We start from the raw sequence: 25,323 nt of genomic DNA on the forward strand, positions 1-25,323 counted from the left end.
GACATAATCCTGGGCCTCCTTCGTTCTTTCAGCACAGTGTGGCGAGAAAAAAAGAGGGAAGGCAGCGATAATTCAGATTTATCATCCGCGATGACCTTTGGGCGACCGATAAACAAGATCCGAGGCCAAGGAGGAGGTGGGAGGAGGAGGAGGCGCTCCTACCAGGTTCCCTTAATACCACGCTCATAAGATGACGAGCAAGAACCCAAATTTCATTCTTATCCTCTGGCAATACTTGTCTCCAATCCCGCATGGGCGTGCATCCACACGACAAACAATGAATTGTCACAAAATGTCCGGTGTTTTCTTTGTGATCATTGTGATCAGGAGCCCTATAGTCAGACTGATACGCTTTCGTCAGTAGCCATGGAATTTGAAGTTCCTATGACAAGGGAAATAACCATTTACAACCTCAGGAATATGCACGAAATATTATGCCATTTCATTTGCCCTTTAACACCCATGGGGTAAAATAGCTGACGAGCCCGTAGATTTGCAGGGAAAATAGGGCCATCCTCCATAATACAATCGCACAAGGGGGCGCGCGATAAAAAAAAAACAAAAACTAAAACAAAACAAAACATGCTTTGGATGTGAACTGCCGACAGAGGCAATGACGTCACACGTCACGTGACTTTGGGCTTCGTTGATCTAGTCAAGATGTGGACATGACAGTAGACACCACAAGACCTCGGATTCCTCGATACGCACGTACTGCCGGGTGGTGCCAAATACCGGCGACACATTACACAGTTGCCAGCGCTGACGGACAGTCACCCTTAATGCCATGTACTACAGCCGATGACAACTACAAAAGCAGGGCATAAAAGATAAAGATTTTCTTGCAGATCTTCCATGAAGTTTCTGTATACCCCAGGGTCCTAGTTTACTAAATAAATTACAATTGTTGCAGCCATATTGATCAGATAATACGCTTCTATCTTTTACTTATTATTTTGAGCCCACTTGCCGTCACATTAAGCTAATGTTTTATTGCCTATTACTATGGCTATATGGGTGATGCGTCAGGACTATGCTGAAAGCATTGCATTATTCATACTCTCCGGGAAGCTTAAAAGGGAAGCTACAACTGAGAGTAAAAAGAAAATAAGCAAAACAATGAAACTGCAGTCAACATGTTTGGTAGATCCACTTAGCTTATTGAAGCACTTATCCGCATAGATAGAATGAAAAAGTAATGAATACTTACTTAATTTATTGTATACGTTGATACGCCCACGCGTGTATACTTCTTTATACATTAATATGGAAAGATAGATAGACCAATAATAGGTAGATATATAGATAGATAGATAGATAGATAGATAGATACATACATACATACATACATACATACATACACACATACACAGACAGACAGATAGATAAATAGGACCTACATACCTAGAAACATACATGGAAGTATACTTTGAGCAAGGGAAGATGAAAGAGGAAGAGATGGCGAGGGACATATAAAATGAAAGATATGTAGATAGATAAATAGATAGGTAGGTAGGTAGATAGATAGATAGATAGATAGATAGATAGATAGATAGATAGATAGATAGATAGATAGATAGATAGATAGCGAGGGGAGGGAAGGGAGGGAGAGAGGGATATAGGGGAGCAGGTTCCTCTGCGCGGAATGTACCGTACGAATACATACCTCACACAGTGTGTTGTCTACGTCAAACTCTCTCCTTCCTTTGACTTGATTGACTTTCGTATTATTTATTTTTGAACATTTTACCTTGGTCCAGGATGAAAGGGGCGGCGAGCCATCATCCGGGTCATCGTGTGTACACTCGGCACACTCGGTGTTTTGGCCGTGACATTTATGGGTGCTGACACATTGCTATGAATGTCATGGGAGTACCTGTGTCATGACGACATAAAGAGGGCGGTATAATATCAAAATGCGGTTGGGATGGTTCGTACGTGTGGTTACACAATGATAGTCATACGTGTATAAATCCAAGTGCTCCTGATGATACATCATATTCATTAAACCAAATGTAGAGTTAGAATTAAACACATTCGTAGATTAATGTATAAGAATGATTTTAGCTCACAATTCTGCATCTGACGATAACCTCATACATTCTATAAAAAATGTTTCATCTTCCAAAATAGGATAAGAAATAGAATCGTTTGGATGTGTCTATGTGTGCGTAATGCAGCTGTCATTTGTATGACGCACCTCTTGACCCCCGGGAAAGGTGCGTCATGGTCGCGTCAAGTACCACCAATTTGATGACGCGTGGTACCGTCATGGGAGCAAAATGTCCGTCACAATACTGACCCAATATGTGCGTCATAGTCGGTCATTTAACCAGAGTGTGTCAAAAGGTTCGTTAATGGGACCGTCATGTAATTTTGCGAGGCTTCTTGCATGGTATCCCTCCGTAACAGAATAAAACAAACTCGCGATCGCGAGCCGGCCGAATTCAGCGGCTCCTGAAAACGCGAAAATGACACAATTTTCATTCAGTTTTATTATAACATACTGATACTCACTTCATTCTCGTATGTCTTCTTTTTCTATCTGATGTCAGACTAAAGGTCTTTTCAGAAGGTTTGAGCACAAATTTGCTCAAAAAACCACACTACCAAACACGAATTGTGATTAAAATCATCACATACAGCCCGCGGCATCGCGAAGCTCGCTATCCTTCAATCGCATTCACTGTTGTAGTGTAGCATCGACCGACCGTCGACCGTGATATCTGCTGCAAAACCACGTGCGTGATGTGGACCGTGATGTGTTGTACATGTATACAGTACAGGCGTACATACACGTGTATACAGAAGACGAGGCATGGCAGAGCAGAGGCCAGGCCGCGATTATTTTTTCCGTAACCCTAACCTGCCGATCGACACACAAACGATTATGGAACTACTGAGAGTCTTATTCATATTTATGAACAAAATATTTACGTCGATGTTGGGCAATTTGTCAATCAGTTGCAATACTGACAGTCTATTATATTAACTTAAAATAGTAAATTCTATTCAAACACTAGCCATATAAACCATGTACCTAACTTACGGTTTAATAAGGTTCGTGTTTAAATATAGGCAGGGGCTTCAATCAAGCTGTTTTCGAATCGGGGAAGGGGAGGCGGGAGGTTACGGAAAAAAAAAAAAAAATTACTGTGGCCATGCCAGGCCGTAGTTTCGCGAAACTAGATATTGAGTTCGAGGACATGCCATAGCAACGTGTAGGCCTATATATCAAAACACGCGTTTCTATGGGATGTCCATGAACTAGCTAGGGAACGGTTTTGAGAAATTCGAAGTCATTCGAAGTTGAAGTGGTCTTTTCCTATGCATTTTTAGGTGATCCGAGTATCCTCTCGAATCACCTTCTGTATCTGTACGGATTCTTTCTTTCTTTCTTTCTTTCTTTCTTTCTTCTTCTTCTTCTTCTTCTTCTTTCTTTCTTTATTTCTCCCCAAAAGTTGTGCAGAGGTTAGCTCAGAAAGTGCTATGCCTATCAAGTTCATACTTATACCATGTATGTATCGTGTCCCAAAGACGACAGATCTAGTTACACCTGTATTATTTGTTGTTGTTCATATCTCAAAAATTCGATTTCTTATTTTTTTTCAACTGGTATTTGGGAGTCTTGTAATATATTTAAAATGTTGATAGAAATTTCTGAATATATTCAGAAAGTACGCCTAGGCGCCTACTGTTTGGATAAACGGTAAACATACAGTCTACGTTCGATACGAAGAAATCATTACGTCTTTCACTTGAGGAAAAACATACAAAACAAACAAACAAAAAACACGTACGAACGAATGTTGATAGCCAAAACTTTGATAAGTAATAAGCAGTTATGATGAGCGTGAACTGAAATTAATTGTCATGATTTTGCTGTCTAACCAGGTGATGACTGCATCTCATTGAACCTACTCGTAGTGAATTTCTCTGGGCATACGAGACCTTTTTATTTCTGTGATTGCATTTTTAAATGACTGATTAATCGATCCTTTTTGTTTTTAGTGTTCAGGGAACATAAGATATTCGATCAAGTACACTATATTCGACTGTTTGATGTTTCCTACTATGCGCCAAAAGAAAGGCTATAGAATCACGATATCTTTGCAATGATTCCTTTAATTCTACTAATGAGCTGGTTCTTCGATCGATATTTCCAGGATATTTACACGCCGTTTATTCCAGTGCGCGCATTCTTTCGTCTGGCACGCACCTGGGTGTGGCACCTGCTTTTGTGGAAATTTCCACAAGGGGAGAGAGGTGGGGTGTCAAGTTTCTTCGAGACGAAGAGACTGCATGTAACACAATCTCTTCGCTCTGATTTATTGTCATTCGTGCTTTCCCCTTATTCTTTGCTGATGTTGAACATTTAGATTTAACTTTACGAAGGTTGGTAGCACGTGGTTCTTTTTTGTTGTGAGGTGTATGTAATTTCTTTTTTTTTTATCATTCTTGGGAGGGAAAAGAAGAGTAAGGGGGAAAGAAGAATAAGAGGGAAAGTGAAATAAAACAAACGGCACACCGTACGCTCAGCATTCACAGTAAGCCGTCTTTTTCCACCAGCATAGTTATCATCATCACCATCAGACATCACTCACACAATTTTAGCCTTTTCCTATCAACATTAAGAAACACGCATACAATGTAGTCCCTCGAGACAAACACCTAGGAAAATAAATAACAAATACAAAGTATCAACACCTCCTAACAACACAAATACCGGTACATGTATTTAGAAAGACAACTCACAGCACACTGAAGCGGCTGGTATCAAACTTCGTCGCTTCGGTTCGAAAAAGTGATTGCAGCAAGCGGAAAAATCGCCGTTACGAAAATAGCAGTGCGAGACACTTGAAAGAATTACGTAAAATACTTCAAAGTACAAAGGGAACGGATAAAGTGATATAAAATGGAAGAAATCGTACCAAACAAGGTGTGAGAAACGACAGTGGAGAACGGTAATTTTAGTGTAGTAAATTTAATTAGGCCCTAGCAAAAGTTGGCAGCACCGAAAGCTACGCGAAAATAAATACAGCTGTATAGACATTGGAAACTCGGTATTGCGACGAGATCCTTAGGATCAAGTCAATAAACGATAGTCGATACAAAACAAAGGAAATCAATTCATTTTGACCGGAAAATAGTTTGTTATAAGTATTCTGTTATATGAGATCTCTTTTGATAGGCCTAGAAATAGGCCTATGATTTGCTACATCGAATTTCCACGATACTCGGCCTCGGGAAAGAAAGTTCGAACGCTTTTCATCTGCACATACTGCAGTGCACATCGCAATACACGAACAGAAACTCACCTCTTCCTTGCAGAAAAATGATGCTATAACGTTACAAAAAACACACACAACACTCTAAAAATCATTTCGTACTTGAGAGGAAAGGGACAAGTGGATGGAGAAGAAGAGAAATACAAGCAGACATTGCACAACGGAACGCTTCTACCCCTACTCAAAACGAAATAGGGGACTGTAGTGTAGTGGCAGCTGGCTACAGTGTGTGCAGCTAAGCTACTATACTCACGCTCCCCAGCCGCCCACACATGGGGATACCACGGCGATCCATGTAAACATCCGAGGGTCCGTAGGCGACAGGGATTCACGCGCGCGAATTTCCGTTCGGTGCACACAGTTCGCAGGCGGCGAATTGCGTGAGCGCACACTTTTCCAGTCTGGTACGTACCGCGAATAACATGTGCGTCAAGGGTCAGTCATTTTCACGAAGAGGTGCGTCACCATTTTTCATGGTTAATGCGTCAATGTCTCATGAAGGTGTGTCACTTTTTGTGACGGAGGGTACGTCATGGTACCTAAAAGGTATGACGCACATTGGTACTTTGACGCACCTATCCCGGGGGTCAAGAGGTGCGTCATACAAATGACAGCTGCATAATGTCCTAAGAAAATGCAAAATACAATAGAAGATGTGAAGGATTAAATAATAAAAGGTTGTCACTGTTGTCACTCATGATCCTTAATTTGCAATGGGAGGTTTCCTTTCACTGTGAACATTTAGAAAAGTACAATACAAAATGCAGCTCTCCCTATTTTTTTTTCTTATTTCAATACTTGAAATATCAATCTTTTGGACAAGTCTTTGGAAAACATGCTTCCTATAATAGTCCCCTTGAAGTGAAATACAAACCTGGTAATCAAACACGACATTTCACGCTCCTTACACTTTCTCACATTGCACACGGCATATTTAAGTGTTTCAGAAAACTTCTTCAAAGTAAAATGCGACAGTTACAGCTCTTCTTTACACTCTGTGACAGTCATGATATGTTAGGTAGGGAGATTCAGTCAAGGCTGTCTGCGTCAAAGGGACGATTTTTTTTAAAATTTAATTTAATTTAATTTTATTTTATTCTATTTTATTTTATTTATTTATTTATTTATTTATTTTTATTTATTTATTTTTTTTTTTTTGGGGGGGGGGGGGGGGGGGGGTCCTGATTATCAATCACAGTGTATCACGTAAATAGGATACAGACAAATAATGCCCAGTCGACATCTTGTATATATGGGAAAGGAGGCGAACACTGGTATGACCTGCCCTTCACCATTTCACCACGCCACCGGTGTTTCCTTTCAGAGCCCTAAACGAAGTGGAATGCGTGAAATGCATTAGTGGATCGGGTTACTCCCAAACACTTTCAGCCGATTTCTGACGCACTGCGCTCCTTGTTAGTCCCACACGTGTTATTATTTTAAGGCCTGTTTTCATGTTCAATTACCAAACTTGCAAACCGTTAGATCTTATGCCTTTCCTCTCGCGCTGCGAGCGGCGAATCCAAATAGTCGGGACTGTGGAGCGTGTTTGAAATTTAAAGCCGCGGGGTGGATTTGGGAGCAGGACGAGTTACCGAGAGCGAGCACATTATTTCATTTATCTGCTAAAGGGTATAAGCTCTGGCAATGTGCGAGACCATTTCCTGACCAGAGAGAAAAGGAAAAAACATAGAGAACAAAAAGAACAAAAAAGTTAGCGTTTCTATCATTCTGGTCGTGAAATGCCTTCGCTCCTTTTCCCATTAGTATTCTCTGTATTATGGATTCTTCCACTTTGTCGTATACTTATCCCATTGTGCGTGTGTTTGTTTGTGTGTGCGTGTGTGCCTTTGCTTTATCGTCCGTGTCTTAGACAATTCAATTGGCATAAACACATAACAGCGACACACGCACGCGCACATTCATCAAGAATATTCTCCATAGCTTTAAAAGTCAAGACAGTCATCTGACTTTATCGACATTTAAAAAATATATATATTAGATATAAAAATGTAAGATTTGAGTCAGTAGGAGTGGCACAGTGCTGTTGAGTTAGACAATGTACTGTTTATAGGATACTAAAGCAGAAATTATGTTTGGAAAGTACATGATTCATCTTTTAATCACAATCTCTATCACATTTTCGTTGCCTCAATCATGTACTCATTGTTCTAAAAGTGATATTGGTGATGAATTCCATTATTTGTTTGAATGCCCTTTCTTAAACACGAAACTTACAAAATCTCAGGAAGTATTTTTGGAAATACCCTAACATACTCTAACACATTATATGAATACGATCAACTGGTTAATTTCACTATTAAAGAGAGAAACATTGTCGAATGTCTAGAGGTTTTTGTAAAGAAATAATGTCATTTTTCATTAGTTACTGTACACTATATAAATTCTTTTCAATTAATTTAATTGTTTAATTATATCCTTTGTATCCTATGCATGATTTTCCACATCAGACAGTGCTTGCATTAGTCCTGTAGAGATAGATTCATATCTCTATGATTATTCATAGTATATTTTCATGCAAATTTTTTAGCTGATGTCTTTATTGTATTACACATATATAATTTATGATGATGTTCAATATTTTGTTTGAAATTATTTTATTTTGCATACAATAATTTGCAAATTGGTCTTATACTCCCATATACCCCTTTAGGATCGTTGAGTCAATAAACTTCATAAACTTCACAAACTTAATCACACACGAACTAAAATACACGCCCATACAACACACATACACGTGTCATAGGTGACTCCCATTACAATGGAAGTCCGGCAGTTTTCCTTCGTTACATCAAAATTTTGTTCTAAGCGAAGGAAATTTTACAACTCAAACCTCAGTGATAATAATAATTTTGGAACCTGAATTTTTACTTCGATGTAAAGAAAACTTCTTTACAACCGTGTGCTAGTTGTAACGGGAGCGCTCCTGTATCTATACCAAACGTCCGAAGTTTGTACAAATTGTTAATGCTACTTTGCAATAATTTTGTATCATTTGGACATGGAGATAAAAAGAAATGAAAATGAAAATAAAGTGATGGGTCATAACGCGTGACTATATATACCTCCGCCAGAGGTGAAGCCTACGGCCGGCGGATGCTGTTTTCAGTTCCGTATGTCTGTCTGTCTGTCTGTGCACAAAATAACCCGAGAATGGATGAACACTTATCATTATCAAACTTGCAGGGTGTATTCATAATGAAATAAGAAAGAAACTACTTAATTTTGGGGTCAGGAGGTTAAACATCAGAGGTCATAGGGGTCATAAATGACATAAAATAAGGTTAATTTCCCAATAATTTGAGAACGGATTATCAAATTTTCACCAAACTTGCAGGGTGTGTTTATGATAAAGTTTAAAAGAAACGATTTAATTTGGGGGTCACGAGGTCAACGGTCAAACGTCGCAGGGGTTATGAAGAACGTAAAACAATAATAACAATAATTCAAGAAAGGATGGTTTCAATTTTCACCAAATGTATTTCGTAGATGTCCCTTTACCTCTATGTTTGTGTAGAAGATACTGCCCATGAAATGACGATATTTTAATCACGGCTGCTTGGCGTAAAGTGCTCCTGTAGTTTATTTATAAAGTAAGTTATTCAAGTTTACATCCGTGTGATCGTTAGCCTCGGCGATCGTAGGTATGAACTAGCTTTATGGTATGACGTGTTGTGTTTTTCTCTGGAGGGCTGAAAACTGCTACATAAATTACTGCGCATCACACATGAGTTGTGAATCACAAACTCTAAATATCCATCAAACACCACAGCTTCTCCCGTACATCCCTGGATACGTATTTCACGCTGCGCTGTCGAGTGATGCGTATTGTAATCATAGTACAAACATATTAAAAAGGAAGCACTAGCACGGCGAGCATTAGTACCTGCACGAGCCGGGTGCTGTCGGCTCCATTAGCCAGTTCGTCCTTGTATCGCCAGCTTTGGTCTCTGACGAGGAAAACTTGTTGAAATGAAGATGAAACGCTTGTTCATATTATTTGGCTGCCAGTGTATAAGCATAACTGCAAGAATATTAGATATTTCATTGCAACATGAAATGACTGAAGTGGAACTTACCAAACCTCCATGTGTCATGATTATACGCATCTTTAGTGTTTATTGTGATCGTGATGATTATTACCGGTTTCATGAGAGAGGGTTGATGCAATTTGAAGAGTTTCATTGCAAAGTGCGCTAAGCGCAATCTTTAAACATTTTAAGGTATGTCCATCGTCTAATAGAGCAAAATAAAACCTTTCCGGTGATACCTCACTTGCAAAAACTGCAAGAAGGAATATTCTACAAGTTATGATTAGACTTATCTCATATTTCTTATCATTTTCTTTGTTTTTTTAGCAGCTTTAATCACAAATATTTCAACTTAACAAGAATGGAGTTAGCTCCTTTTGCGATAAAACCCTTCATATGTTGATGATTATTATTAAAACTATCATTTCAAATCACAAAAATATTTCTCCATAATTATGCATAAGGTCGATGTGAATAATTTTCCAACCACTGCAGTAGTGGATAGACATACTTTCAGAGCGTGACATCCTCCCTCCTGTTTCTTTGTTGTTCATTGTGGTCACGTGAATCATAAAACTATATGCACTTCACGATCAGTTATGAACACACACATTCTACACTGAATAATCACTGTAAAATGTACGTTAATGTTTGTGTGTATGTGTGTGTGTGTGTGTGTGTGTGTGTGTGTGCGTTTGTTTGTCTGTGTGTCTGTGTGTATGCGTGAAGACGCACAAAGAAATGCTGCCTGACATCTTTAGCCGGTGTATTTGTTATGCGCCGTCTGAAACACGGACGAGCTCTGTTATTGCCTCGATGGGGTAATCACGCAATTCTTCAAAGTCATCGCCTGTAGCGTCCAAATAGGCGGATTTCGTTTTGGCGCTCGAGCAATATTTGACCTTGAAATCTTTCTGATCGATTTAACTGAGAGTGATCTTGTTATCGCTGTAGGGGAAGAAAAAGAAGGAAAAAAAATTAAGCGAAGCCAGGAGTTTATCATGTGGTATATCCTTCGTGGAATGCGCTCGAACGACTCTTTTGATAAAGAAATTGATTTTCTGTTTTCCCGGGATTGTGCGATGGCACCCTACGGCGATATAACACTGGGAAGTGTTACAGTTTCACGCTCGCTCAAAAGAGTCGCATCGTTATGAGTCAGTATGAGCAGCTAGGAGAGTAGATTGATATGAAGAAAGAAGGAACACAAAACCACAAGCCGTGGTCCCTTTATTCTCTTTTGTCTTGTGTCCTGTCTGAGCAGAATAGACAAAAACATCAATTCTACAACTTGAATTGATATATATATAAATGCCATGTCACAATTTTCTTTTGTTCTCAAAGAAGCTTTGTTCCGGTGCAACTGCTCGTAATTTGAAATAACAGAAGTTACTCAAACTCGCTTATATGTATCAATCAACTCGAAGAAGTATTATGTAAACCTTCCCTAAAAATTACCGAAAACGAATAGTCATTTGCATTATGTTGTGGTGAAAAATGAAGCAAAGCCAAAAGACCTAATGAGTGACCGAGCCATCAGCGTTTATTCTTTAAAATGTTAGCCGATATTCTCAGTTTGATTTGCAGCTCGCACACTACATTTTGTCAGACTGTTCGTAAATGCAACTATCTCTTTGAGATGTACTAACTTAATTGATACGAATTTAGAGACATATCATACATGTAGTTTTTAATAGACGCATTTGTTTCTATTTCAGCTTGCGTTCCGTGCCAGAAATTGAGTCATGAAATGAATTTTAAGGTAAAATGGATGCAAAGTCAATACTAGTAATTATGGTATGCTCATTGCCAGTCTTTTTGCATGTCCGCATCATCTGAATCGAGCATTTTCAGTAATCTGTAAAAATCGTCTGCTATAAGAAAAAAGCAATATTCTTGTTCATGTTGTTATCTTGTTAGCTCCCCTTATTGTAATGAAAAAAAAAACATTACGATGATTTATGGCAGTTAAATGGAAAATATCTGATACTTGGTAAGTCTCTCTCTCTCTCTCTCTCTCTCGCTCTCTCTCTCTCTCTCTCTCTCTCTCTCTCTCTCTCTCTCTTAATTGCAAAGAAGTGATATTGTTGAAGTCAAGTGGACCGAGACTAATGGGGGCGGTATTTGGCTTTTGATGTGGTGAGGGCATTCCTGGAATCTACAATATACTTCCATTATTGCTTTGTGTGTACTAATATTTTCAGAAAATACCCGTGCACTCATTAACATATTGATTGTCAGACTATACAGCAAACAATCAAAATAGCATGAATAAGATGAATAAAGATAAGGGCTATACTTATTACCATGAGGCACGGAAGATTTTTTAATCACTTGAAATAAGTGGAATGTCAAAGTGGATCCCCTCCCCTTCCACTCCCCATGAAAAATAACAACAAACAAAACACATGGAAGAAATAGTAATGACATAGACAATGTGTGCTTGCGTTAGAATTTGAAAAGCATAGAAACATAGCCTGGCGCGCGTCATCAATGTGTACACTATCATTGACGTTGTTCTTTACAGGTCCTGATAGCGTAGGTGCATAGATGAGTATGTATACACATGACGAGCAAACTGTAATCGTGCCAAATGACTTGTCCACATTTAATGACTACCAAAAAATTAATGTTCATTATTTTATTCCGAACACATGATTGTATCACTTAACTCACGTACTCCTGTGTTCTACAATTCTACCATAGAAAACAGTTAAACATCGCGAATGTGTGTTAAAACGTATCCATTTCGTGAACGCCATAATCGAAAGTGACACGACAATAAGCATACGAGAGTTTCAAATTGTATTCATATCTACGGATTGTCCTTTCAGGTGGATCGGGCAATTTGAAATTCCTAAACCTTTATCGTACCTTCTGTGAATCTTTTTCTGTAAAAAACAAAAAACAACAAAAAAACCCGCTTTTGATCTTAACTGTATTCTATCAGTGTCATTAAGTAGGGCGAGGTAGGCTTACAAGCTTTCAGAATGATAAGGAAATTCCTTTGATCCAAGTCAAGCGTAAACTGTAAATATAATTACAAATAATCTCGTCAATTCCACAACACAGCGTGCCGACTCTGCAGATTCGACTCCATTAAACTACATTATGTGCATGTATGTATGGCTTTGCTTCGCGGACGAAGATTTTAAGGGGCATTCCAGATGATTTTCATAATTTCACATCATGTAGTACATAAATCGACAGCTCCATGTCTAGATTTGTGGATTTTATTGTGGTCCTTGAGCAGAGAAACAATACTCTGAAAAATCTTAAACAAATTACACTGAACAGTGTTGATGACATAGGAGCCTCACATATTTCAGAAATGTAGCAGTGCAATTCCATTACAATACCACTTGCTTAACAAGTTCACCTGTGTAGAATGTATGCATGCCTTTTGTTCTGCTTCCTTGAGCCCCCACTCATGTGTTCTCATGAAGAGGCTGCCATGTCATCATCCTTGTTCGATGCAATTTGATATAAATTTTGAAAATATTCTTATTCCTCGTCCCAATCACTATAAATTCTGAAAGTCTGTACTCAGTATAACTGATTTATAGTTGTTCAAATGTAAAAGTCTGACAATCATCCGGAGGTCTCCTTTAAAGGAAGTCCACGTCTGCTGCAGGCTCGTAAGTGACTGATGAGTCCGATGAGGTGCAGGCAGGCACGGTTGCAGCGGTTGCGGCGGGAGATTGGTTAGTTGGGGTCGGGCGTTGGGTTTTTTTTTCCTCCGTTTAAGTATTTGAAGTGTGAAACACATTGAATTGTAGTTCTCATCATTCTAGTCGACTAATGGCAGCACAATGTTCCTTCATGGTCATTATGCAGGTTACGGTCACATCGCTCCACTCACGTGGTACGGACAGCTCTTCTGTATGCTGTACGCCCTCGTTGGAATTCCCCTGATGTTGCTCGTCCTGACAAATGTTGGCCGCGTGATGGCGACATCCGCCCGACTTCTCTACAGAATGTACACCAGCCGCCTGTGCAAGAGGGTGCGGTGCGGAAAGCGCGGGAAAAGCAAGAAGAAGAAAAAGAAGAAGCAAGCTAAGAATGCTTTACAGCGAAAAGGTAAGATGGGGTACACATGATGTTTTTCTTTTTCTTTTCTTTTTTTTTCGCTGTCATTCTTATGTGACAAAACATATCAGATATGTTGGATGTTATGAGCTATTCGAAGGTATTGAGAACATGACCACGATCATCAATCCCCAGCGATTAACATACATAATTATGATAATAGTGATGACGAGAATGATAGTTGCCATCTAGATTACGCCAAATTCAAGAAATGAAATACTCAAGGCACATTCAAAGATGAGAGGGCAAAGATACAGTAAGATGAAGAAACAGGAAGAGATAAACAATCTTGAAACAATCAAAATATTCAGATTCGAGTTTCTTCACTTTGTCTCCCTCTACAAATTAAGTTTGTTAAGATCGCAACTGCTGATCTGTAAATTCACAAACATGTCGGAAAAAAGGAACCAGTGGGAGTCGAACCTGTCATCTACTGTTTTCCGGGCAGCGACACTACCACCAGGCTGTCCCTGGTTGCCGGCAGTGACATGTTCATCGTGTCACTGCCGGCAACCAGGGACAGCCTGGTGGTAGTAATGTGTCGCTGCCCGGAAAGCAGTAGATGACAAGTTCGAGTCCCACTGGTTCCTTTTTTCCGACATGTTTGTTGATTTACAGATCTGCAGTTGCGATCTTGACGAACTTAATTTGTAGAGGGAGACAAACTGAAGAAACTCGAATCTGAACCTTCACCCCTCTTAACAATTATCATTCTTTCTATATCAAAATATTGTCACTAACTCGCACGTTTTGTTTACATGTTCAGATTCTTTTTTCCTCTTCTCACGTAAAAACATGACATTGACATACATTGAAATGTGAGGCAATACTGTTGATAAAAAATACATATTGAATAGATAAAAGTGTAATAATTGGATAGTTAAATACAATAATTAAGTACATAATTATTCAATACATATTAGTAAAATAGATATTGCAAAAAGAAAGACAGATCATCATTTTTACAGCAGGCAAAAACACAAACTTACTGGATACAATCTGAAAGTAGGGCCTACGTAATGTTCAGTGACAATAATGCGCCGAAGGGGGGGGGGGGGGGGGATGGGGTGGAGCGAGAAATGAATTGTAAAGTGTCTATGCAAGCAGGAAGATAGATCCTCCGAAGTTTAATCCGTAATTTAATAATATAAATCGTAACAGATTATAAAAATGGTCGGCCTAAGTGTTCTACAAATAAAATTCTTGATCTTTGCCTTTACAATCAAGAGGGACTGTTACTTTGTATGCATGTGTGTGATTGTGTGTCTTCTTTTGCTTTAAATTGGATAAATCAAATCAAATACACAGGATTAATATCATGCTTATCTTTCTCACTCTCTCTCTCTCTCTCTTTCTCTATCTTTCTCTCTCTCTCTCTCTCTCTCTCTCTCGCTCTTTCTCTCCATCTCTCTCTCGGTGCATCTATGTTATGTAATTGCGCTTGCAGAGAGATGCAGGGGAAAAAAATCAAATCAATACAACTGCTACCTCTGTAGAATGGAACAAAACCAACAACAACCACTGACGTCAAATTGTCAATTTTAAGAGCAATATGTGTTTGAAATTGAAGATGTTGCAGTCATTCGTATTTGTATGAAGTGTTCAGTTCTTAGAAGATACTATGCGCATTATGATATCTACCACTTACATCAAATGTTTCTGCTTAGCATGCATACCGTCTATTCACTTTCTAAGTTGATTATACTTGTAATTTAAAGTTAAGCCCACTGACGTTATCATTTCTGTGTTGTCTTGACCTTACAGGAAGTACCAGGTCCACGAAGGGCACACAAAACAAGAAAAAAGCTCGCAAAGGAAGCAAAAAGAGTTCAAAGAAGGGGACCCAAAAGCCTCGTCAAACAGTTGTGAATATGGACAACCAAACTAAAGTGACCAATACGAGGCCACTGTCACTCAATATGGAGCTCGTGTCTGCAGCGGATAGTCGTCTACCGCCCCCATACGACGAATCCAACGAGATGGCCGAACGGTTGTTGGAGGATCGCGAGGATGCCGGAGACGCACAGGGCTCGCGGCTCAGCATAAGCAGCTCGTCCCAACAGCAGTCGCTCGTCAACCTGCCCAGGCCGATCAGCGAAGAGATAGGCGAGGGATCGGCCGATGATGTTAGAAGCGTCGTGTCGCTTGCGACGTCGTCGGAAGCAAGCCACCGATCTCCGTCACTACCAAAGAGCGAGAGTTATGACTCGGCGGGGCCGCAGCCCTTCGCCTCTGCCAGCCGAGCGGGCTCGAACATAGAGCTGGGTGGCACTCGACAAAACAAGTCGTCGTCGTCTTTCCCTAGGCAGCAGTCTTGCATAGAATTCCGCCAGTTCGATAAGGGCGACGAGGTTGGAGAGCGGAAAGACGGGGACGGAAGCGAAGGCGACTCCAGCCGCTCGTCGTCCGAGCCGAAGAGTATATCAAGGCAAGGCTCCTCGGCGTCCCGCCACAGCCCGTCAGGGGCCTCCACCTATCCACGTACCAACGTGGAATTACGAGCGAAGCGACGCGGCGAACATGGAGGTGGAACCATAGACCGAACCTCTCTGGGACTCAATCACAAATATAGCAATACTTTCCCTCGCAGAAGATTTCGAGGGCGTAAGAAGGTGTTGATGAGGCCTCCAACATTAAAGTCGCTACATCATCACAGAAAATTAAAGTTGATAGACTCTACTCTCGCAATACGCCTAGCCACGTACGACAAGATGCTTGGGAGCAGTAGGGAGGACCTCGCATTCGCGCTTCCTGAGCTGTCGTGCGGCGAAAATACAAAGCTACTCAATGACATTGCCATGAAGGGTTTCGACCCTCGCCCGCCGCCTCCTCCGCCAGAATCGGAACTATCACGTGACCGCTTACGTAAAAGCAAGGGCAAGCGGCGGAAGAAGAAAGCGCGCAGGAGCGAGACGGGCGATGACGAACTGGGGACAATCTACGAGGGGAGCGAGTCGGACGCGAGCGAAGGCCGTGCGCGCGGCGATATCGAAGTGTCCGAAATTCCCATGTGGCCCGTTCTCCTCCTACTCTTTGGCTACATCACCTCGGGCGCCATTTTGTTCGATCTGATCGAAGCAAACTGGAACATCTTTGACGCTTTCTACTTTTGTTTTATCACGCTAACGACGATTGGCTTCGGTGATTTAGTACCCGATAACTCATTAATTAGTCTCATCGCTTGCTGCATATATACCATGATTGGTATGGCAGTGACATCAATGTGTATTGCGCTCATTATGAAGAAATTCGTGGTGACAGTTAAAAACTTTGGCCGAAAAATAGGCATTATAAAGGACGATTAATTTGTTTAGGATTCCCTGTACATCGTAATAGAATTAGCCTTAAATAGAGCTAGTTAAACATGGACGCTGCATTTTTTTTTCACGTGATATAACTGAATTTGTTCACTTTAGCTATACGTTACACACTGTTACAGCTAATCACTTTAATCGCTCCCCTCAATAGATCAGTTGTAGAAAAAGACGTACATGACGTGTGGCTCATTTCTATTGAACGATGATTTTATGTCATAAGAATCACACCAACTGTAGCAATTGAATGAGGCAAAAGTTTTCTTTTATCAGTTGTCCCCCTTTTTTTCAGTTATCCCCCTTAATAACAATATCATAGGACATTCTAGCTCATAAACGTCTATCTTTAATTTGCACAAGAGCGTGAAAACATGAGTCTGAAACAGCACCGAGGTTTTCGCTTTAAGTATCGATAAGGTACGCCGTGCTGTATGTTTAAACAACTACTTTTACCTGAAGTAGATCGTCTTAATGGGAAAGATTATTGTTATTTGACAATCTTTTGAACAAAAAAAAAAAAATCAGTTTCATCGTTCTCCTTCCTCAGATTGCCTCATTGGTAGAAGATTATGTGCTTGAACCGGACATTGTGCAAAACACTGCCTAAAATCATACTGGTGTATCAAGACCTTTTGTTTACATGACGTTGGAAGGTATGTTGACTTAAAAAGGGTGTCATTATTCGTAACTTTAACAGGTAAATCCGCCGTAATTGCTAGTGCAATAAAAATAACAGGAGTCGGTGATTCAAAATATTCCTTCTATAGATATGTGTACTCTGAAGGCGCAATGAAACAATGCAGCAAAACCGCTCTCTTGAATGCTGATACAGCTCATTAACCATTTCTATGCCAGGAACGTTTGACAGTGTATACAAAGCTATTGAGTTTTCTGTCCCAATCGGCACTCGAAGCATGCAACGACTTTAGCAGTAACTATTTCAGTCCTGGGTAGCTACGATTGTTACGCATAACTCTACAATGTGCCGAGAGGCTGCTTTTCCATAATTATATCCACTGATGATGGAATATTATGTGTCATGTCCAGGGACAAATTTACATTACGGTGTTCACAGTCGGATACGAAGTCAATAGTAATGCTAATGCGATCAATCACATAATTTATGATATTGCTCTCGACAGTATCGTTTGCTATGATACGTGACAAAAAATAAATATTCTGGCTCTACCGGATTGTAGATTTACGGATTTTACGGAACTGGTAGGCTTTGCTTCGGAGCATCATTGATGAAAACGGCGTAAAGCCTGATAATTGTAATATCTAAGCACGTCAAAAGCTGGTGTACTAAGCTTACTTCTGCGCACACAGTCAAAATGATAGAATTCCACTCTCCATTCCCTGTCACGTACATAAGATCGTGCCTGTCTTACCACCAGTATCGTATCCGACTCATGTACTCAAAAGAGCTTGCTCTTTTTTTTTTTTTTGCACGTGTTGTTAGCGTGCCCTGTGAATGATTTGAATTCGCACAAATGAGAAACAGACGATTGACAGTCATTATTTTGTCCGTAAACATGGTAAAGGTTGAAGTTTCTTAGGACGAGGGCACTACTTTGTTTAAATTTGAATCCAGAATTTTCACTCTCATCTCCTTTAATCTTTTCCAGTGAATCTTTGCGTACAAAGTAAATGTATTGAATAGATTAACAATAATTCACTTACAGCTTACAAGAAGAAAGCCGATATGGAATACGTGCATATATGAATTATCTTAGTATCCATTACAGAGAAATACGTCTTATTCTACCAGACTGATATGTAATGATAATAATGTCTTGACATCACATCTGACTCTTTTGAGCTTTCCATAAATACATTATATTCATTTCTCATAGGCTATATGTACAAAATACAACACATCGAAGAGTCAACACTTTTGGCAAAGCAACAAAGGCTAGACACATTTGTCTGTATTGGGTCTGTATTGGTACGTACTACTGAGTATCCATAGATTCGGCCTTCGAACAATCGAATTGTGGTACGATGTATCTAAAACGATAAGCAACATTATGAGTAGTGAATTTTGGTTGTTGTTTTTTTTTCTTCCATGTGCGTATGATTCTACACGACTTCTAAATTCAATATAAAACACTATATCAGCAAAGCATTCAAGAGCAAATGCTATAGCTTGAAACATCCAGGATAATGATCACATTTAATGGTTACTTAGCTTTATTATTGGATTCAGAACGCCCTGTCATGAAAATGAATGGCTTCGAGTCAATGCTGTTCACTGGACAATGTCACCTTATCCGCAATCACCGATGTTGACGCTCTTCTTTTCATTTTATTACTAATATTATTATAACCAGAACAGCCGAATAGTACGGATAATGGCATCAATGATGCTTCCCTTCCTTTCGTCGTTATTGATTAACAAGATTACTGCAGCCGAATACGGATGCGAATGGGATCAATATTGGCGCTCTCCTTTTCGTTGCTGTTGATTAACAAGATAACTTCAGCCGAATATTACTGATGAATGGCATCACTCTAGCACCAGCTCTCATGACGGGCCGACGACTCGAACAATACTGTCAAAGTCCCCTCCGAAGGGTGTCAAACACTATTATATTACTGTGGGGAATATTTCCAGTAATTGGACGTTCGAAAGAACTCAAAGGACAGACTCGAAAGAATGACCTTTAAGTCATAATGTTTGAATCGACAACTGGTCATAATTATCATATCATAATTGTTGCTATTATCTTTTATTGATAAAAATTGAACTTAGACCTGGCTTAAGAGTCACAGTATCAAACTTTTCCCCGTACGTCATTCTTTTTTCTTTTCTTTTTTTTTGGTAATACTACACGAATACTCCAAGAATGTTTTACAAGATGTTCTGTCCTGTCTTCAAGTTCTATTGCAAATGATCTCGAAATCTGGATTATGAACATGGCATTTTTGTCACACGAAAACCAGAAGGACGTCAACTCCGCAAGCTTTACTCGGAGTCAACATCGCTCTGGTTTTCAGCTGTAAAAATGGTATTTCATTTCATCTTTCAAATATGCGAGAATTAACATGTTCTACAGAGAGTTAAGGTATTATTTTGGAAGTCTGAATAATATGCTATTTTAATGTTTTATATTTTGATATTGTTGTATATGGCAAATGTACACTCCAAAAGGATAAAGTTGATATATTATATAAGAAAACTGATATGCATAAACCAATATCATGTTATATCCCAAGCTATGCAGTTTCTTCGTGTAGACATTGTAAAGAAAAGGATTAATGCGAAACCGAACATAATTATATACATGTAGATTGCTTTCGATGAACTTTTGAAAGTTTTGTAGTCATAGCTAACTTTTCGTTATTTTTCCTTGGAGATGTTATATCTCGGCATTCTCTACCTGCGATACTTCCCGATGTGTATACCACTACCCATTTTATATTTCTGTCTCTCTATATCTCTCTCACTTGTCTTTGTCTCTATGTTTTCTCCCTGACAACGCGCTAATTTCCTTGTCTTTCTGTATCGGTCTCCTCGTTTGTTTCCGAGCTAAAAAAAAAAAAAATCCTATCCGTCTAAACATGTTTCCCCACTGATTTTCCCTAACAATTCCCTTCTTATTCATCGAAGGAAGAAACCGCCAAGGGAAATTTCCTCTCAACTGAGAGGCAGAAATCATTCTATTGTACAAGGACTTTGTTTCGTTTTTATATCTCATTCGGTTGATATGCAGAAGAAATAATGATCGCAATAGAATCAGCTTCACCAAAAGTTGGAGTTTGAATTTAAAATGATTTCTTACTATCGCGAATTGTTGTTTGTGGATGTATCATTTATTGAATATGAATGTGTGATGGTGACTTATTAAATGACATTTCATAAGAAACTGTTACTGCAAACACATTCCATGACTCGCTAGTACATTCTGTACATATAACTACTGTATGTGTGTTGTCTGTTTTTTTTTTTTTTTTTTTTTTTTTTTTTTTTTGCGTGTTATCCGGAAATTAAAGACCGGGTAGCGTGGGGACTTATGGAGTGGGAAGGCTGACTCCGTTCGGATAATATTCGAGAATCTCCGTAACGAATTGTGTATAGCTTTACCACTGATCTCTATGTAAGTACACACACAGCCGAAGAATATCGACTGGAGCCGATCATTACTGATGAGGGTTATCGTTGACTTGTGCTATTCTTGGTTTTTCAAAATACCCCGGTGGGCAGCGAATTAATTGGGCAACCCATGAATCCCCACTCTACCGCGTCTTTAATATCTGCTCCGAAGGTTATACCGACCGAATGACTAAGGTCATAATATACAGTATTCCATTTTCGTATTTACTTTACTTGAGTAAATTCAAGTTCACAGAACATACAAGTTTTAGTGAAACTTTGCCAAAGGATGAAAATATTATGCAATCTTAAATTTTTACACGTTTTCATGAAATGCTGATGTCGGCCAAAACTGCATGACTCGAATTATAAATAAGGTGAGAATGTTACCGTCTCACCATCTTTTTTTACGTTTCTGAATGAAAAATCGATTCAAATTTCCTTTTTTTTTCTAAAGGAAAGAAACTGTAACTTTCTCTATGCCTTTACGGTTCCATGACATTTGCTCCCTCGACAGTTTCTCCAATGATATTATACATGTTAAGCCAATTATAAATTCTACCCACAAACACATCCCTAGCCTTAATCCTAATCCTCGCATTAAACTGAATCTAAAACCTTATCACAACCCTACCCTTAAGTCAGTGGAGAAAATGAGACCGGAGCATTTGTCGCAGGAGTAGATGTCGTGTCACCTGCCATTAGAGCTACTGTACATGATTATAATTGTTAATTCAATGATTCCGAAGGATAAGTTTCTTCTTTTCAAAAATGAACTTTGGAAAGTACAATCATGGGGCATTTATAAAGCAGGAAATTTATATATATATATTTTTTTCAATTTCATGATACATGTCAGTGTGACAATCTAATGTAAATGGTCATAATGTTTTTATTTTCTGTCCGATTTTTAAAGCATCTACGTGTATCTCTATTGTGCTTGTTTAGTCTCAATCTATTTATGAAATTCAACTTGAACACTGACTGGAGTTCCATTAATTATAATTCCACATCATGGTCCGTTTTGATAAACAGAATAAAATTAATCTAAAAGAAAACGTATTAGATGTCGGGAAAGGTCAGAAAGTTGTGGAACACTAAAGTTTTACCTTTTTTTCGAGCAATGACATTAGTAGAAACCACATAACCTATTATGGGTGGAGGATGAGGTGATTACCAAACATATGTGATATTATTTTTGGCAATGGGACAAATGATATTCTTCTCAAAAAAAGATGACACATATTTGGATGCCACCTCATGGAGACAGTACATGTTTTTTACATCATTACTAATTTACTGTATTTAATGCCAAGCTTTCGACCTTTTGACGGTCTTCTTCCGTGCTCCTGGAATTCACCATAACGAAAAGCAACCAACTACAACCAGACTTGAACAAAATCATAGTAAAGCACTAGTAAGCACAAACAGAAACAGCAATATGACATAACTTCATCATTGTGTGTATACTACTATTATCATTATTATATATAAAATATATATATATATATATATATATATATATATATATATACATATATAGATATACATATGTGGTGTGTGTGTGTGTGTGTGTTTGTGTGTGTGTGTACAATGTTCATTGTAAATATGGGCCTAAAATCGAATGAAATTCAATTAAAGAAAATCATAAAACAAAACAAAATGTTTCCACTAATTTCATCCAAACCAGCATTTTCGTCAAAGCAATTCCCTGTGAAGTTCTCATTTGATTGCTCTGTAGTTTTCTCTTTTATTTGAGCGTTTGACCTGAAATTACACACATGTAATTACTGTGGTATGTGGGAGTGCAGACCCACTTTTTGTAGTTGTAGGATGGTATGAGTTGTCGTGGTGACAGGTTTTGTTTTTATTTTTATTTTATTTTATTTTATTTTTCTTTTTTCTTTTTCATGTAGGACCTATTTAGTTATGTAAATGTCATTTGTTGTAATTGTTACCTTGCTTGTATGTGTTTACAGAGCCCCCTGGAAAAAAGTATTCGATTACTCTGGGGCCAACCTGTATAAATAAAACGAAATAATAATAATGATAATAATAATAACTTGAACACAGTCTTGACCAGCACTTCACCTCACATCCGGGGATTTATTTGAAACTCGTTTCTAAGCACTTCACGATGTCTACACAGCTGAAAAAAAGAAACAAATGTACGTGCAGTTGTACTCTTGCAATGTTTTCAAGACATTACCCCATCTTCATTACACAAGCTATAGAAGTACATGAAGAGTTTGTTCGCAAAAACCAATAAGTCCATATTTGCCAAATGGAGATATTTGCGATTAAAGGTCAAGAAAAATAAAGAGAATAATAAGAAAATGTTTGCTTCTTTTGACCATTACTTCAAAATATACCTTTATACGTAGTGACCAACATATCATTTAAAAGGTATTATTTTGCACTTTATGACAGAGACCGTACTTCAAAATCTTCAAAAATGGACTTATCGGTTTTTGCGAACAAACTCTTCACATGTATATATGGGTTTTTTTTTTGTTGTTTAATTAATTCTGATCTGCCATAGAAAGATGCATCACAAATATGTTGTGTACTTGCGAAATTGGACATTATTCCATGCGGCAGAACTGTTCAATATGACATGACGTAGTAAATGGTTCTTATTACGTTAGCCATTTTTTTATTCATCATGATTGCTTCATATAATATGAATTGTCACTCCCACTCCATGCATTTTATACTGTAGCTCGCAAATCGTTTTGGCACCGCCAGTGGTGAGGACCTTACAGTTATTGTTGACCCCGCGATCTGGCCTTAATCCTTTCTACAAAGGCATGAATAGACTGTCCGGGAATTGGCAACGTTTATCCTCGTTGGAATTATCCCCATTCAGTTTGAGTGTGAAAATTCACATATTCTTTTCTATGTCTGAATAAAAGGAAAATCCAAACAAACAAGCTCTTGCGTAGATCGGCTACGGTTATCCAAGAGCAGATGAATACTAGGCCACTATTCTGTTCACCAGAAAGATAATAATGATGAAAGCGTTGAGTTTTTGAGGTCAGGTCACAATGGAGGTTCTCTACGCAAGCGAGCGCGGTCATTTCGCTCCCCCTGCAGACCAAGTCGTGCCTAATATACGAAACACGTATTCGGCGACTGACCTCCGACAACATAGAACAAGTGGTACAGCCAGTGCTTGGATATGTATAACAGTATAAAATGTCAATGTATACGTCAATGTTACGTCAACGTATAACAGCTTCTTGGTTGACCAAAACATGGTTGGGACCTAGTCATAGAATCCTGCAAGAGCTGCTGTCCTCCATGTTCTTGGTAACCTCTCTTTATCGGTGTTACATCACAGAAGACGTGAACTCTTTCTGTGCCATTAGGGACTTTCAACGGGTGCACGTCACGAGACCGATACCCACGAGTCATACAGCTCACAAGTCAAACAGCCCATGAGTTATACATCTCACGAGTCGTACAGCCCGTTAGTTCGACACTAAGCTAACAAGGCCCACTAGGCCGACACATTAAGCCCTGTGTTGTATCTGTTGGCCTCGTGGGCTGTTTTTACCTGTGTCGAAGTCATAGGCTTTATTCGCCCAGTGTTGAACTCATGGGCTGTATGACTCGTGAGCTGTATGACTCATAGACCTGTTTTCAATGTCGAACTCGTGGGCTGTATGACTCGTGGGTGTCGGTCTAGTGGGATGACTCCCTTCGACAATGTGTAATAGGGTTTTCTGTACCAATTGACACTCGAAATACACAAAGGATTGACAATATCGCTGTGTTGGTTTGCATCTCGTCTTCAACACTGAATCATGATTACTCTATCAAAAATGATACGAACACATTGTTGACTGCAAAATGATCATTTGCATCTAATGAATGTGTAAAGAATGTGTAAGAATGTATGTTTACACATTTGGAGGCAATTACTTCCTGGAACTATTTCTTTTTATTTTAACTGTCATATCACAAGCGGTGCACCCATGAAATTTAAGCTGAATTATGTATTTATTTTGGAGCAAGCGCCATGAGCACCTGACTTGGCGGATACCGGCGCTATACAAGACTTCATCATCATCATCATCTGTTGTTGCGGTTCTCAAAGTTAAATAGTGTGTAATATCTTCCGGTAAAAACCATTGGGTATGCTGTAATATGTATTGCATAGTGACAATTCGATCTTGACAGCAACATTTTGTAAGTACCTATAATATTACTATTTTTAAGGCAATGGGGTCGATCGAGCTGATTTTACCATATCACACATTTTCCGTAGACACCTGCCCAAGTATACCAGGGACTAGTCTTCAATGGGTTAAGTCCCATAATTTTCTTATTTCGATGTGTAATTTTAATGGAACGTTTTCCACTTTCTTTGTTTCACTTTACTTCCTTGTTGTTGTTTTTTTAAGCCAACGAAGATTGGAATCGCACTTTAGATTCTGTCAATGCATCGCTGTGTGTTGTGCTTTTGATTTGCAAATTGT

At 39.0% G+C, this 25,323-nt stretch overlaps 1 protein-coding gene across 1 annotated transcript in view; it reads left to right on the forward strand.

The window, feature by feature from the left end:
• Positions 1-17,035, forward strand: part of LOC139716891 (uncharacterized) — a 154,897-nt gene extending 137,862 nt beyond the window's left edge. Inside the window, exons 2-3 of the mRNA XM_071628418.1 lie at positions 13,178-13,420; positions 15,194-17,035. Of these exons, the coding sequence (XP_071484519.1) occupies positions 13,178-13,420; positions 15,194-16,734 (1,784 nt within the window). The 3' untranslated portion in view covers positions 16,735-17,035. The remainder of the gene's footprint in view (positions 1-13,177; positions 13,421-15,193) is intronic.
• Positions 17,036-25,323: the final 8,288 nt, after the last annotated feature.

The sequence above is a fragment of the Diadema antillarum genome, unplaced genomic scaffold (genome assembly GCF_040938485.1).
Source record: "Diadema antillarum isolate AM-2024a unplaced genomic scaffold, OU_Dant_1.0 scf00000071, whole genome shotgun sequence".
Taxonomy (NCBI): domain Eukaryota; kingdom Metazoa; phylum Echinodermata; class Echinoidea; order Diadematoida; family Diadematidae; genus Diadema; species Diadema antillarum.